This window comes from Barbus barbus (assembly GCF_936440315.1).
Source record: "Barbus barbus genome assembly, chromosome: 34".
In the NCBI taxonomy this organism is placed as follows: Eukaryota; Metazoa; Chordata; class Actinopteri; order Cypriniformes; family Cyprinidae; genus Barbus; species Barbus barbus.
The window spans coordinates 17794861-17809193 of record NC_136762.1 but is presented as its reverse complement, the minus strand read 5'-3'; the positions used below and the strand labels follow the sequence as shown (position 1 = coordinate 17809193).

Here is a 14333-nt window from a genome sequence, read left to right as displayed (position 1 = left end):
CAGACAAAACTAGAACAATCAGTAACCAGTTCTGTATGCATGCATGTATGTATGTATGTATGTGTGTGTATGTATGTATGTATGTATGTATGTATGTATATATATATATATATATATATATATATATATATATATGTGTGTGTGTGTGTGTTTCTTGCCTATCAGCACTGACGAACACAATCTCAAATTTGTGCCCTGATTCTTTCACTTTCCGGTACGATTCCACCAGCACTCGGGTTAGACTGCGGCAAGGAGGACACTGTGAAAGAAAACACACATAAACACATACATAAGTTATGGCGAGATCTCCTGAAGGGTTTCTGAAAATAAACAGCACTTAGTGGCCTTGTGAGCGCCCAGAGCACTTAATATTACTCTCCCTGCAGTTCAGCACTCCTTCAAGAAAAAAAAACTAACAAAACAATTGTGACTAGGTCCTGGAAGAGCTTTTAAACTCATCCTGTCTTTTATGGCTTGGAGGCATTTTGTGCTGCATGATTTTCTCTTTTCACAAGAGTGCTACATACCGCCTGACATGCTTCACTCAGCTCTCTTCAAGAGCTCTCCAGCCCCACGTAGACTTTGACTACCGGCAGGCCCACACTGAACGAAAGCTCAGCAGATTTACACTGAACTCAAACGCCTGTCATTCACAAAGTTTAAACATCCTCCGGCCCTTCTGGCTTTCTCTATCAAATATTTAGGTGGATCTGATTAATGCTTCCAGCTACTAGTATGTGTGTAGCACTCATTTGCCATATTTAAATCCTTTCCACAGATTTTCCTCATTTTTGTAACATTATAAACATCTTTATTATCACTTCTGATCAAGTTCATGCATCCTTGCTGAAAACACTAAACATCTTACTGACATATATGGTTTCATAGAATATAAATGAAACAAAAATTATTTGTAGAGTAATTAATAAATATAATGTAATTTAATAGTAAAAGTAACCGTGATTGATAGTTAAATAAAACAATTGATAATTCGATAGAATTTACCAGCACCACACAAATCACAAACTGAAATGTGCAGCGAATTTATAAACATTTCAGAATGCTGCAACCAAAAATGTTGACCTTTCAAAGATGATGTAAAGTGAGATCATCAGCCAAATGTGGCATTAAAAGGATGGTTCACCCAAAAAATTAAAACTGCGCACAGAAAAATAGGGGTATCGTTTCTGTACCTAAAGGTACATTTGCCACGAAAGTACCCTGTAAGGTACAGCATATGGTCCTTAGGTGACAACTATGGACCTTTGTTTTTATTTAAAAGGTACAAAATCAGTTCTGACAGAAAAGGGTACATAACTGTACTTAACAAGCTTGAGGTACAGGCAAATCATGCAGCAAATCACAAAATCGTGTGTGTTTATTGAATAAAAAAAAGGCTACTGGTAAATTTCCATCTAATTCTTGGTCAGTATGACCTATAAGTTCCATTATAAACTTAGCTGGGGTTTCAGATATACATTACATGATTTCTAATAAGGTTTTTTTTTTTTTCGAGAAGTCACATTTGTATAACATAGGGCTCTAGGTTATTATGCTTTATATCTTCTATAACTAATTAAATAGCCTAACTGTAATATATTACCTTTCATAACTAAATAACTAAGTTATAATATAATAAATACAAATCTATTTCATATTAAGTCTACATTAATCCTTTTAAAAGTAATTACTTTTACTCGAGGCAAAATATTATCCGGGTATTTCAAAAACTGCGCAAATTTTTCAGTCAGTCACGTCCGCTCCGCACGGCACATCCCCCGCTGCTCACTCACGGGATCACAGGACAGCTCGCGGCGTGGTCACAGGAAATAATGTAAGCATTTTGAACTTCTTTATTCCTATAAAAGCACTTTTGAATGTTTTGTGTTTTATTGTCAACTTTATCTGAGGATTAACCAGCTCAGTTATCCTAATGCGTGTAGCATTAGCTAGCAAAGAAGTGTGGAGCTAACGCGCCATTGCATCAAAGTTATCGGCAAGTGTTAAATATGCAGTGTTATACACAACAGTTTGTCAATAAATTAAATTAATAAAGTTTTTCACTGCCGGACACAAACGAGTCCAGCAAATTGTATTTGGAGAGACGGCTGACAGACCATCTTCCTCATCTCTAACCGTCACTCGCGCCACAGTTCCCAAGCAAGGTAAAGCAAACACACATTCCCGATATTAACTTACAATACATTTAAACTTTTTGTTAATCATTATTTATTATCCGCTTTTTCAGTATCATCTATTGATTCTGATGAAGCTTACTAATTCTGCTGAAGCCCCGGTGAGTAAAGGGGCTGAGGAGGGTTTATAACTTTAGTTAACATTTCAGGCTGTTATTTACTCCTCACGTTGTCTTGTTTAAAATTCATTCGAACAAATTGTTGTCATGCTTTTGAGATCAATCTTCTCAGAGCAAAGGCAGCGAGGGGTGGTGTGACGACATTGGCAACAGGACGGCTGCAAAACTAATATGTGCCTAAAATGAAGTGGAAATCACATTAAACAAATGGATGGGCTTTTGTGTTGTTCTAGATGTAATTGGTCACGTTATAAACATTTATTTAAACACTTTGTTCTTCAGTTTTAATTTTTTTGATGAATTGCTATTAATACAAATGCAGTGATGACCAGAAATGACCAGCAGCACAAATGTTAAGTCTTCTGAAGCTATGCTATACTTTGTGAATATTAGATTGAAATTTAAACAATGATCAAACCGCACCAATGAAAAATAAACCCCAACAATCATCCCACAAGAATGACATCTAAGGACCAATCATGTTTGGTGCAATGTAGTGTGCCACCATTTTGATTCAGACTGAATTGGAGTGCATAACATCTTATATTTCACTTTGCCTATCATTCTGTCAAAGTATTTTTGCATTTTGTGTTGTTTCAGAAGAAAACCACTGAAGTCTTTAAGTTCTGATTATAGTTTATATAGTTAAAGTTATATACTTTAATATAGGGGCAGGGGGTGATGTTGGTGGAGAAAAAAAAAAAAAAAAAAAAAAAAGTCAGTTTTGGTCAAATTTGAGGTTCACACAAAAATGAGTTCATTAAGCTCTCTTCTAGCGATCCCAATGCTCCAAATAGTAATTAAACATCTAAAATGTCTATCGTTGCAAAGCGCAGCATTTCAGCTTTGTTAATATTCATATCGAATTCTCGATGACATGAGTCCAAACCAGTGAAATATGATTTTCAAACCCATGCTGATGACGATCGTGCTGACTGACATTTGCATAGCATAAGTGCATAACATCGCCTTTCCGCGAGCGCCCGATCTCCCTTATAAAGTACATTGCGAAATACGTATTGGCGAGATTCACATCATAATCTGTTATGACTGACATGAACGTTTAGTTAATAGTTGGGGGAAAATCTGATGTGTAACATTATATTTGATCCATGCATTACAGTAGGTCTTAATATAGATCTGTTACATTAAATGTTTTAATGTTACATTAAAAGAAAAGACGGAATCACTCGCTGCTCTTGATTAAATACTGTTTATTTGCATCTTTGTTCTTGTTTTGAATAAAAATAGCTATATTGTGATTAATATAGTAATTATTATTAAGAAAATAAATGGAGGAAAATATGCAACGTTGCTTGGTGATTTTGCTTTGGAATTTTTCTTAAAATCAGATCTGCTGCTTCTATTGCCTTCAAACGTCATTTTTTATCAGATTCCAACAAGTAATATATCATTTTGAAGGTATTTTAATGGTGAATGAAAATAAAATAACTCATTTTTGAAAATTTGCACATTCTGACTCACTTTGCCAGCACATTTACTTTGCAACATTTTAACCTTTTAGCTGAGATCAGCATAAATGACTAAATAGTTGAACAATTGAGTTGTCCTAAATGGATATTACATTGTTCAATTTACTTTGTGTGTGTTGGCTAATCAATTATTAGAGTAAATTCAATGCATATGAGTTTATAGTACTCATATCTTAAATGGTTTAAGGCAATCGTTTCCTCAAATGGTTTGAGTTACCATAATTTATCGGGTTATACATTGAATATTAGATAAACATGGACTGCCTCTGTGTTTTGCATTTAAAAATGGTTAAAAAAATGCTCACAAAGCCTAATGCTTCTGAAGCAATTAAATCACCCCATGCAATTGTACTTTTTCACTCAGAAATATTACGTTTTTTAGGACAAATCAGTTCAGCAGAACATGAGTGAAATGCTATGGAAAAATATCAGTGTAATTTTAAACCATACCAGGACACAAAAGGTACATTTCTATCACTAGGGGTGCATAAATGTTTTTTTAGGAGGTACAAACAAGAAGGTACAAAAATATACCAACGTTCTGAGGTACATTACTGTACCCTACAGCTGGAGCGACAAAGCATTTATACCTTTTTAGTAGGGCTGGGCGATATATCGCATGCAATATTCATGCGCATCTTGTAAGTAAAGCCGGTTCCTTGATTAGCGCTAAATCTCCATCACCTGTTTTCAAATGGAGCGGCATTTAATACACTGAGCCGTAGTTCACTAACAAGCTAGGCAATAACGCTTTCATTATCGCTGATATAATCGCCTTTGATAATGAACGCAATATTACGTAGCTTGTACATTCGTGTACCTTGATTTTTCTGCGTGCGCGCCATCATTTACTCACTCCTTTGATGTTACAAGCCCGTAATGTTGTTATTTTACTGTAGTATGAAACATAAAAGCAGATATTCTAAAGACTGTTTTGGTTGCCATTGACTTCCATTGTATTTTTGTCCATACAAATTCAATGGGAACTGAAACCTTTTGGCTATTAACATGCTTCTTTTATGTTCCACAGAAGTTAGAAAGATGAGGTTTGGAACGACATGAGGGTGAGTTATTGATGACAGAATTTCATGTTTGGGTGAACTATCCCTTTAAGTTATTCATATTCATGAGCCAGCCAATCAGACTTCGTAGACAATTTCAGTCTGTAGAAAATCAAAAATCACTCCTATTAAGCAAATTCTTCCTCGGTTTCCTTGAGGTTATTTGAGGTCATTTTCAAATGAAGAAAAAAAAGTAAGGCATTAGTATAGCAACAGAAACAATACATCCAGGCACACTTAGTGTTATAAAAGTCACATTAATAGATGTTCACTTTACGCTGGTTAGGAACGAGGAATGCGGTGCTGGAATAATGCCTGGTTTTGTGGCTCATCTTCACAATTTGTCTGGGTTTGGAAAAGTGGGGAACTGGAAAAACAAGGTCCCGTTACTGTGGCTGCAGCTCTGTGGACTGGCACAAGCAGTGCCCGTGTTTGCCGAGACCCAGAGAAACGCTGTCAGTCAGGAGACCGCTCCTCTGTGAATGTGAATGAGTGCATCACGTACTGGCCTTAGAGTCAGGAGTGAGTTTTACAGTGGGAAATAACAGGGTTTCTGTGGAAAAGGTTTCAGATGGTGGGAAACCCAAGAGGAACAGTAACACCACTCAACTTTGATATCCAATTCATGAAAAAACTGACTCTTACGAAATTATTCTTTTGAAAGAGTCAACCAAAAGATTCATGAAAAAGCCTCAAACTTGCACATGAGTTATTAGAGTCATTTTTTGGTTATTTTCAATTTAAAATGTTTTTGTAATTTATACTAATAACTTACCCTTTGTTATTTTAGTATCAGTGAGATATTATAGTTTTTATTCATATTTTTAATTAGGTTTTAATTTAATTTTATATTCCATTTTCATTTTAAATTTTAAGCTTTAGTTATTTTGTCATTTGCAGTAGTTTTAACATGTCTATATAGTTTATATTCATTTAAATTTTTAGTTAAAATAAATTAAAATGAGAAATGTTGCCTTCGCATCTATCTGAGAGAAAAATGTTTCATTAATATATTTTAAATTTTATTTCATTTTTATGGTTTTATTTTTTGTTAAACTAAATTAAAAATAAAAATGCTACACACACACTTGTTTTAGTTACCTACAGTATAATAACCCTGTTACTAACATAACTTGGCTATTGCTATCAATTTAGAATGATATTCTTTTAAAAACATACAAGTATTTAACAAAAATACTTGTTTAACATGTGAGATCTGATTGTACAGGTTGAATCGACTGTGATTTTGTCTCCAAAGTAGAGCTTGGTTAGAAAGACTAACACCGAGCACTCACCCAGTGTGCAGAGAAGTAAACCCCCACATAGGATCCCTCCAGGGCACTGCTGTCTGTCGTCTGTCGGTTGTTCCTGAGCAAGGGCCCGGCCACCACCTCTGCAAAGGGCTTCGGTCCCCAGGGGAACTCCAGGCCTGCAGGACGGGTGGGAGCAGAGCAGAGGAAGGACTCTGATTACTGTCACACAATCCTCCTTTCACTGCCAGAGCAGCACATGCATATGTAATTCATATATTTATAACACACAAGTCTCTCCTCTGGAACCTGACGGCGCATGGATATCAAACGCTGCGACAGAGGCGATGGGAGATGATTCAAATATCAGGTCTTAAAGTGAGATGGAAGGTACATTTCCCATACTGCACCAGAAATTTAAGTTGGGGCGCTCGTTCTCCATTTCTCCTAAATATTACATAACTAATTAAAAATGTATACCATCATTAGCAACCAAATCAGTCAATCGGTCATTCACTCAAATTCATAATCAGTCAGAATCAATCAGATTCCTGAATTAATCAGACTGATTTGCAAACAGAATCAGGATCTCTTCACGGAACAGAACTGAAACGGTCATAATTCCAATCAGAATGATTCATTCACTCCTCTCACATTCAACTCACTGAATCAATCACTAAGAATTATGAATAAATCAGTCTGATTTGCATCAATATGTTTACTGAAACGACCCAGAATTTGGATCATAATGATCAAAACCAGTGACAGTGAGTGATTCATTTAATAAGAAGTTAATAAGATCTTGAGCTCAACTCATTGAATCAATCACTCAATTTCATAAAAGAATCAGTCTGATTTGCAAATAGAACCGAACATGAAAAGAACTGAAATAATCAGAATTCAGATCAGAACGGTCACAATCAGTGAATGATTAATTTACTGATCTGGTTCTCAAGTTCAACTCACAACCAACCTGTTTTCTGAAAAGAAACAGAACTACCACAATTCAGATCAGGATGATCAAAATCAGTAAATAATTCATTCACTGATCTAATTTTATGAAGCTACGAGAATACTTTTTTGCACAAAGAAAACAAAAATAACTTTATTCAACAATTCGTCTCCTCCGCATCACCCTGGCGTCATTTTAGAGAGTATCCACTGAACATAAACAACGTATGCTGTTCTGTGTCAGCTGTGCCACACGGATACGTTGTCTATGTTGTTTAAGCTTTGTTCTGAATAAAAACAATGTATCCGCGTGATGCTGCATACGTTGTTTATGTTCAGTGGATGCTCTCTAAAATGGAGCAATTGTTGAATAGTCATTTTTGTTTTCTTTGCACACAAAAAGTAAAGTATTCTCGTAGCTTCGTAAAATTACAGTTGAACCCCTGATGTCACATGGATTATTTTACCGATCTCCTTGCTACGATTCTGGACCTTAATCTATGGGAGGGTCAGAGAGCTCTTGGATTTCATCAAAAACATCTTCATTTGTGTTCTGAAGACGACTGAAGGTTTTATGGGTTTGGAACGGCATGAGGGTGAGAAATTGACAGAATTTAAATTTTTGGGTGAACCAACCCTTTTAACAACATGGTCACAGGACAAAAGTGTATTTTTTCTTTGTTTACGGGCTTTATTAGTCAGAAAGGACAAAAGCGCTGGGCTGCGGCTGCGCTTTGAAACTCCCACACATTCAGCCGGGGCCTTTTGTTATGTCAAGGGCCCCTTCCAACCCTCTGCCCTCTGAACCTGCTCCAGTACTGGCTACTGTGCACATGTTCACACAGTCACACTGTACAAACACACCGGATATTCCTCATCCACACATGCTTTCAAACAAAAGCTCTTGACTGTGTCATCACATAGAGAGCAGAGTCATCAATCCTGCGTGCCGGTGTTTGAGAACGGCACCGAGCTTCATGAATCGCAGAGTTCATTTTTCACTCTTACTGCTGGTAAGTGCTGGAGCCGAGGCTCATTAAGCCAAGGAGGTGAATCTGTCATGTTGATCACCTGACAAAATCCACCATGAGAATGTTTTTACGAAAACACTCACTGCCTTTCCAGGCAAATAAAATAGAAAATATATAAAATGGAAGACTTTGAATATATAGTTTATGGACCACATTTTACGGTGCTTTTTGGTCAGACAACAACAGTTCATAGTGACAAGCTCCAAAAATGACTCAACATCATAAAAGCAGTCCATTCAACTTGTACATTATATTTTTCCAAAAACATCAAATAGCCTAGTTTTAAGTTGTCAAGCTATAAATGTAAGAACTACTGTGACCAGATCAATGTGTCCTTGAATCGATAAAAAAAAAAAAAAAAAAAAAAAAAAAAAAAAACTTAGATTGGCAAACAAATTTTTGTCTTGTGCGCATTTTTAGAATATATGCGCATCTCGGCGTTTCCATCCAGTGTGTTTTATGCGATATTCCAAAATGCATGTAAAAATAGGTATGAAAACCACTATTAGCAATTTGACTGAAAAAAAAGGGTTTGCGCACACTATCAAATAGAGTCAAATTTGAAAGGCTACATGTCCTACTGAGGTATACGCTAAGAGTTTACGTTAAAACTGAACTTTGGCCTTAACGACAAAGAAACATAAGGAGACAGAACAACAAAAACTGTTGAAGGCACAACAACGATAGATGCCTGCACTGACACGTGCTTGTGTGAGGAGGGAGTTAAGAGAAACACAACTGTAGTTTAAATGAGTACAAACTAGTTGTTTTAAACGATTAATCCTATCCAAAATAAGTTTTTTTTACATAATATGTGCGTGTGTACTGTGTGTGTATACACACACACATATACATATATATACATATATAAAAAAAATCTATACATATAAAAAAAATCTATACACCCATATATACATATATATACACACATACATATATATACACACATACATATATATACACACATACATATATATACACATATATATATACATATATACACATATATATATATACATATATACACATATATATATACATATATATATCCATCCATATCCGAACCATCACGGTACGGGCATCTCGGTTCGGTGGATGAGGCCTTACAACGAATACAGGCAATTGACCCCCAATCCAGAAGGGGACACCCGCAGTAATGCATTGCTGTTTGATAACCGCCAGCAGAAGAACAGCGAATGCCGTGAGTTGCGAACTTGAAAACAAAGCCCAGACAGTGACCATGTGCTGATTCTGAATGAGTCTCTCACATAGACTGACAAAGGAGTATACTTTAAAGGCTTGTACACTCAGCTGTTTGCGAAATGGAGCTTTGTGGTCGTGTATCATACCTCTCTCATTCGGTACAAATCCAAATATTCCATAATATTTCCATATTTGCGATGTAACGTATCTGAATGCTAAACCATTATTTATATAAATTACAGGCTTTGTTTTTGAGTCGTGTTCCAACGGTGACACAGGCGGCGCGCTGATGTTTGTATTTTATTTTGATAAAGTACCAACTTTTGCAAAGCTGGAACTGATGTGTGTGTGTGTGTGCGCGTGTGACGCGATCACTTCAACTGTTTCCTTATACCAGCAGAATCACCTTTAAACACTTATCGTCTTAATGCATCACTGTATAAAGGTCGGCTTTTATTTGTGTACACTCACAATGAAAACAAAACCATTCGAGTCTCCTTTCTGTGAGCAAATTAAGCCCGTCACAAAAATGAACTGAAACTCTGCATATATAGGCTACGTTACATGTTGCACTGTTTTTTTCCTTGTCTATCTGTAAACTAAATCAAATATAGTTCAAGAATTTATTCCTTGTATGTACTGCAGATCGTAGAGTGGTGGAACTATGATGTCACTTTGTAGGCGAAAACTAGTTAGCATTTTAGCACTTCCGGTTCCATCATCCCAGAGTCAATGGGGTTTTTTTTAAATGGGATTTTGATTAAATCCTTTAAATAAGGTCCGTGGTTCACACAGGCTCAAGATACTTTCACGTTTTATTCTACGACAAACCCCACCAGTTACAACACACTCGTGATTTTTTTTTAAGCTGTTACGTTTCTTAAAAAAGACAGTTGCTAACAAGTTGCTAAATGGGACTACATGCGCTGTCGGAGATATTCAACGTCATCACGCCGAACAGTTTATCAATTTACAGTATTTTCCAGTTGAAGTATAATTTGTAATACAATAAATTTTAGAATAGTTTCCCACATTTTATAATTGTTGTTAAATTTTTTTGCTTTGCCCCGAAATGCGACATATCTTCAGATGGAAGATGCTCGTTTTATCGCTTACTGAAGCGGACTCTGGGTTCGTACCATACGGTAAACTAATATTACAATTACTACATGTAAACACCACATTTACTGGCTTTACTTGGTGAAAGTGAAACTTTAAATGATGCATAGTGATTAAAGTCACGTTAAAATTAAATGTTTACGGCCACATGAAACTGCTAGAAAGCATAGGAGATTGAGGATTTCCTAGAAGCAAGGATAAAATAACATTGTGTAATCACCAAAATGATAGCTGAAATGTGGTACTGTGTTCACTAAAATAAGTTTAATCTTACCATATCCAAAAACTTGAGCACTCTGCTGTTATTTAAAAGATTAAATACGTAAGGATACTTTAATTAAAAAAATTCATAAAGGATTTATTGACTTAACACACCTTATTTCGAAATATACAGAAATACGTGCTTTAAATGTCCTTTAGTTATGATTCATTTATTCACTATACTATTTATAATGTCATTTCAGTTTGGCTCTAGTTTTGTATTTATTCCAGTTTATATGAAAAGGTTTATGTAGCGTGGATTAAAATTCATATACAGAGTAAATGCCTTTCACTGAATGTTAAAAATAAGTTTGGAAAAGTTGTCGGGAGCGCGGTGGTGGTGACGTTGAAGGCGAGCGACCGTGGTGCAGTATTCCGTTTATAGCCCAAGTTTAGCTTTTCAGTTCTGGCACTTTTATTTAGGCTTCAAAATTCGTCAAAGTTATATTATTTAGTGAAGATTATCTTGATGGGCAAAACGTGTAACTTTCATGAACTATGATTGAACAGCTTATTTTTTGCGATAATCCAAAAGCCTATGGAAAAATCCTATTGGCTTTTGTCGAGGGAACCAGTTTCATGCTAACAGCCGATCCTCCTACAAAGTGACGTCATAGTTCCCACACTCTATATACTGCTGTATTTTTGATGTTGTGGGCCTATATTTCTGCTGGAGGTCCTGGACATCTTGTTCAGACACATGGCATCATGGATTCTTTCAAATACCAACAGATAAACAACACAAAAATGGGTCACTGAGCACAAAACCAAGCTTCTGCTGGCCATTCCAGTCCTCTGACCTGAACCCTGTAGAAAATGAGTGAGGTGAACTGAAGAGAAGAAGCACCGTCATGGAGCTGGGAATCTAAAGGATCTGGAGTGATTCTGGATGAAGAAATGGTCTCTGATCTCTTGTCAGGTGTTCTCTAACCTCATCAGGCATTATAGGAGAACATTTAGAGCTGTTAAACAAATGGAGGTTTCAAAAAGTGTTGAATAAAAGGGTGCCGTTAATTGTGGCCAATGTGTATTAGAGAAAAACATTTCATAATGATATTTCCCTCTTTTTTAAATTCATATTTCCCAATGAAAGCTTAAATTTGTGAATTTTTTAAATAAAAAGATCAAAAGGATAAACAATGCAGATTCATTTTCACAGCCTTCTTTGATCATATTTACCAAGGGTGCCAATATTTTTTGCCATGACTGTACATATACACATACGCGTAATGGTTTTTATACTGAACAAACTGTGTGTGCTATTGCCCTACATCTAAACTTAGCCCTCACAGGAGACTTTGTGCATTTTTAGATTTTCAAAAAATTTAGATTTTCAAAAACTTTAGATTTTCAAAAAATTTAATTGGATATGAATTGAGCAAGAGTTTTGCTATATTAATTTTAGTATCAATGATATGAAGGGAATGTTTCTGACGCGCTGCTGATCGCTAATATGAAGCAAATGAGAGAGTGATATTTATATTCAATGCTTTTTCTTTGGTTGAGTCTGAAATCTGAAAACAATCTGAGAGAGAGAAATAATAACATGACTTTGAATATTACTTTGACTGTTAGAATAACACTTTACAATAAAGCAACATTTGTTGCATCAATTGCACAACTTCAGTGCTATTTTTATTCTTCAAAATGAAACCTGTGTTTCCGGTAGGTTTTTTTTTTTTTTTTTTTTTTTTGGGAGACATTTAGTTTGCACTGAAAAGATAAGATTTGAATATATTTTCATCTTATTACTTCAGTTAGCCTATTTATTAATTTTTTCTCCAACATCAAAATGTAACCTCTGTTCCCTTTAGGTTTTTTGTTACAGTTTGATACAAAGGTATTAACATATGAATCTGTTTTTATTATTATTATTATTATTATTATTAATAATAGTTTTTTTTAAAATTCACTTATCTTTTGAGGCTGGTTATTTGTCACCTATGGTATCGATACCGAGGTACTACATTCTGGTATCGTACCGAAGCCAGAATTATGGTATCGAGCCATCCCTAGTACACATCATCATTCCTCTGTACGCTTAAACCATACTTTTGCGTCAGAACTTAAGTATACTTTTGGTTTTACATTATATTGCATACAAGTTGTATGGACATTTTTTATGGAGGAGCATTTCTAGTTTTCTGTGTCATTTCTGGAGCTTAAACTATAAACCACAGAGCTCTGAAGTTTCTTCAAATAATTCTCTATTTGCATACAACAAGTGTTTGGAACAACATGCAAAAAGCAACCGAGTATTCATTTTTGGGTGAACTTCCCTTTAAAGCTTAAACCCCTGTAAAGAATGAGTGGGTGAAAAATGAAGCCTGGTACTCACCTTTTGGATCATCTCTAACTACAAGCAAGCCATTCCGACACACCACCTTCCCTGTGGCAGCATCGACGAACACCAGAGAAGGAATACTAGTCACCTTGTACTTGTTCCAAAGCTTCATCTACAAAAAGAAAAGACACATTGAGACGAGAGACTGGAAATCAAAAGATATTCAAAAGGAAAATGATTAAAAGAATAAGGAGGACTGGGAATGTTTGTGGCGAAGAGAGAGATGATGATTCATCTCACACTCAAAAAAATGATTCTTGCCAGTAATTGAAATGAAGCAAACAATTTAAATAAAATATATTTAAAAAAGTATAAAATAACTATTATGATAACGAATTACGCTTTCTCAACATGAACATAATGAATCCGAAACCAACCTGATCAAATTACATAAACTATACCTAATTTGTTGCAGTAAATCGCGGATGCAGATGTTGCGCATGCGCAGATTTAAAAAAACAAAAAACAAAAAAACACTGAAGGCGGCAAATTGACGTTGACTCAACGGTAGCAAGGAAGATTAATGAAGAACAGACGAGGAGATTATACAAGGTAAGATATTTTCTTCATTTATTATTGATGTAGACTTAAACATAAACTAGTTTATGATGTGATCGATCCTGGTTTACTGCCCTAACTGCACTTTTTTTGGATATTAAACTATAGATATTTTCGGCCATCCTGGTAACTTAACGTTATCTTGATCATTTTAAAATGTATTATCGTTTGAGTAATTTATGTGCATAATTTTTGCATATAAGCAGATTACGCATGTATGTTTTTTTAAACAGTGTCATGCCGATTTATATTCACTTTGCAAACATGTAACGTCAACGCTAAACGTTAGGATTTCATGTAAAAACAAATCTGTTATCAAATATATGCAACCGGATCATTATAAGATATATATGGTCGACTATGTGCATCTTTTTAGGCAGATTAGGCCTGTATTACTTTTATTTTAATGCTGAAGTGTTGTACAAACACGCTCGACAGTATATTAAAGTTGCATATAAAAGCTTGTAGGATGTAACTTACTGTTAAAACAAATCGTGTTCATGGAAGTGGAACATGTATTCTTTTGAGTTGTAATGTCATTACAAAAATCAAATCATATGTCATTTTTAATATTCCAGGAGACATCGTTGTGACATCATTCCACACTGAATCTGAGTAAGGTCACTCAGATTCACTTAAGGTATGTATAGTTTATATATATATATATATATATATATATATATATATAACTAAACTTTACTCATTTCATTTTTTTTGTAAAGTGTTGATCTTTTCTCTGTTTTGTGAC

At 35.2% G+C, this 14333-nt stretch overlaps 1 protein-coding gene across 1 annotated transcript in view; it reads right to left on the bottom strand.

The window, feature by feature from the left end:
- The window catches only part of LOC306853912 (nucleoredoxin), an 89985-nt gene that overhangs the window by 15016 nt on the left and 60636 nt on the right, over window positions 1–14333 (bottom strand). Inside the window, exons 2-4 of the mRNA XM_079391604.1 lie at window positions 13022–13139; window positions 6164–6297; window positions 159–259 (exon numbers count right to left, since the gene is read on the bottom strand). Coding sequence (XP_079247730.1) covers window positions 159–259; window positions 6164–6297; window positions 13022–13139 — 353 coding nt within the window. The remainder of the gene's footprint in view (window positions 1–158; window positions 260–6163; window positions 6298–13021; window positions 13140–14333) is intronic.